The sequence below is a fragment of the Malurus melanocephalus genome, unplaced genomic scaffold, assembly GCF_030028575.1.
Source record: "Malurus melanocephalus ecotype Western Australia unplaced genomic scaffold, MMel_1.1 scaffold_145, whole genome shotgun sequence".
In the NCBI taxonomy this organism is placed as follows: Eukaryota; Metazoa; Chordata; class Aves; order Passeriformes; family Maluridae; genus Malurus; species Malurus melanocephalus.
In genome coordinates, this window is record NW_026623377.1 from 896,168 (window position 1) to 899,205 (window position 3,038).

Below are 3,038 nucleotides of genomic sequence, written 5' to 3' on the forward strand. Positions count from 1 at the left end.
AAAAAAAAAAAAAAAAAAACAAACCAACAAACACAATTCCAAATTTTTTAATTCAAAGCAGTTTTAGTCTCAAGCAGTAATTGTAGCTGTACATATAATTAACCACAAGAGGCTCACTCTGTGGTCCACAGTGGCTAGAAGCAGAAGAGATGGCACAATCAAACAACAAACACGCTCTAGAAGAGCATAATCATGAAAGCATAGGCAGTGCTGGCTGAAAAAGGAACACAGCAAAGCATCAAAAACATGCTGCCCTTGGGTAGAATCTCTTGAGATACAGTAAAGGTGGGAAGGATGAAAGGCTGGACAATGTGCGAGGGAATGCAGTAGCATGTATTTGACCTATCCTCTCTCTATTGTAGAACTGTTTGTATTCACCTTGCTGCCATAATTTGCTCCAACTCCAAACCGTGTTTGCAAAGAATTGAAGTACTGAAAGGAAGAAAAAAATAATTWAAAAAAATCTCAGTCAAACCTTAATTTGAACTGTTTCTGAAATTTAAAAATATGTAATCATTACCACTCCCCTTCAAAATTAGATGCATTTCCTGCTTCTAAATAAAACAAGAAAGATAATTCCCAGAATACTGTAAGAACGGTTGTTRCAGCACAATCAGGAGAAGAAAAGGTCAGATGCTTTACAAGTRCATTATGAAATTTCCAGTATGATTTTGCAAACTCTGTAGAATCCAAACATTTTGGAACATAATCAAAACTTTTAATAATAATAAAATAACAATACTTAACCCCCTTTTTGGGGTTGAATAAGTACACTAGAGTAYTCAAGAGAATATTAAAGATGGAACCTGGTGAATCCCAGTTTTGATCTTGAGTCTGAATCAGATAAAATAAATTTTTACATTTTTAGGGGCTATTTCTGGATTTCTTCAGATAAATCTACAGATAAACAGTTTAGAGCTTCCTTGGCAGAATATGAATTATTTTGCACGTGCCCAGTTTTGTGATCTTATTTTAGTTGAACACTGTTTTGTGTGTGTTCCTTTGCAGATTTGATGTCAATTCAGCATTTTTCAGGTTTTGGATAGCTGCATTAAAAAACTACACTGCACAAGACAAGGAAGACAAAATAAACCACAAAATTTTCAGCTTTTCATGGAGACATTCAAAGTCAATATCCTGTATGGTGATCTACATGTGATTTCTCTCAGCCCTGGCTCTRTACTCCACAAACTCCAGTGCTTGCTACAATCCCAGTATCAGATCCAGGATATTGGATGTAAGTYTGTGACCCAATTACCTTCACTCCACACAGTCAAAAACACCCCACATATTCTCCTCTGCTAGCTTCAAAGCACAGCAGGAGGGTGGAGAGCACACTACCACCTTAGAGATAATCTTGTGTTTTCCACAAGATAGAGGCATTTTGCCTTGTTAGACTTGTCTGACAAAAAATGCACAGATCTCTGAGGTTTATTGGGGTTGCACAGCTTGAAAGAGCCATATGACATCTATAACAAACATTGAACAGGCAGAGGCACAGCAACAGGTTACCATGGTGCAGGGAGAGAGGAGGATTATATGGTATTCATATGGAGGAGGGAAGAGGGTGGGGAAATCATGTTTCATTACAAGTAKGTTGTTCAGATTAGTCAAACTACCTTCTTCATTCAACCAATTCCTTGTTGAACACTGGCTCCTAAAAAAAAAGCATTCCTCCTTCATATTTTTCTATTTATGATACAAATGAGGATAGCTGGAGATTGGGGGGGGGGGGGGGGGGAAGGGAAGAAAGAAATCTTAACCAAAATGTGACCTTAGCAGACGCAATTCAATCTGATTTCCACTACATTAGCCTACAGATGCTTATGTAACTGCATAGCACAGCAACTGAGAGACAAAACAATGGAAGTTTTAAAGTTTTATTTATTGCTCATTCTCAAAACATTCAATCGCCATCATGTTTCAACTGCCAAATCTAAATTAGAAGGTTTACAAAAAAAAAAAAAATAAAGTACTCTCCAGGGGAACATTAGAGCTCTATAGAGAGGTGCGAGTTCAAGGAGATGGAGCATCTGGCTAGAGACCAACTCACCTATAAGTCCAGACCAAGTGGACCCATATGGACAGCTTTTAGAAAATCATACRTGGTAACAAGTAGAAAAATTCCCTCCCTTCCATGTTCAACCTCCTTTTTTGGCATTAGTAATTAAACTGTGCTTACTGCTATTAGCAGATTACAGAAACTTCCACCAGAATCTAAACAAATTTTATATAATCTAATTACTTCCTTATTYATTCATGTTTACCCACAATTTCCCTCCTCTTTCAGCTGGATTGCTATGTAACACTACAAAGCATAACAAAAGCTGATTTGCTACTAAGTGCACAAGGGCAATATGTTAAGCTCTTCTTCCAAAAACACAGGGAAAATACATCAAATCTCATTCTAAAGGTTTAAAGCAATTAGTAAAGTAAAAGGTCAAAAATATTACCACCAAAGTTTTTTAATGTGCTACATCTACAAATTGCTAGAAACATTTAATAATTTACACTTTTGCTAACATAATTATTCTATACAATATTTGGCAACTAATCTACATCTATGCTAGTGATTAATAACATATTTAAACTCTCTTACAAAAAAAATTGGCACAAGCCACACATTTGTAAGTCACACAGCTTTCTTTCCCTCTGGTTTCTTACTCAGCATGCAACTGTGCACTGCTTCCTTTGTTCACTATTGCCCAAGTATAGAACACATGCAGGACATTTTTCAAACTGTTAATACCAAAATCTCATAGAGTACCTTTCAAAAGCCAGGATTTATCATAGATATCCATTGTAGAGGAAATTGCTCATCTACTTGGGCTGTACATTTTCTTTTTTCTCATCAGTAGTTTGCAGAGGAAATAAAGTTTGGAATCAAATTATGTAAGACCATTACTTGATCCCTTATCTATCTGCTTTTGCATAAAATGAAAAGTAATATTTTTCATCCTTCCTAAAAGTGTGTCTATTTCATTAACATTTAAAATATTATAAGGAGAATGAGACAAAGATAGCTATTCCATCAAAAA

At 35.8% G+C, this 3,038-nt stretch overlaps 1 protein-coding gene across 12 annotated transcripts in view; it reads right to left on the reverse strand.

Annotated features, from left to right (window-relative positions):
* SUGCT (succinyl-CoA:glutarate-CoA transferase) overlaps positions 1 to 3,038 on the reverse strand; it is a 323,333-nt gene that overhangs the window by 156,443 nt on the left and 163,852 nt on the right. The window contains exon 13 of one of the 12 annotated variants that reach the window (XM_057371358.1): positions 139 to 432. The exons of the other annotated variants lie outside the window; for them this stretch is intronic. Coding sequence (XP_057227341.1) covers positions 343 to 432 — 90 coding nt within the window. The 3' untranslated portion in view covers positions 139 to 342. Of the gene's footprint in view, positions 1 to 138; positions 433 to 3,038 lie in introns of those variants that run through there. 12 annotated transcript variants of the gene reach the window in all.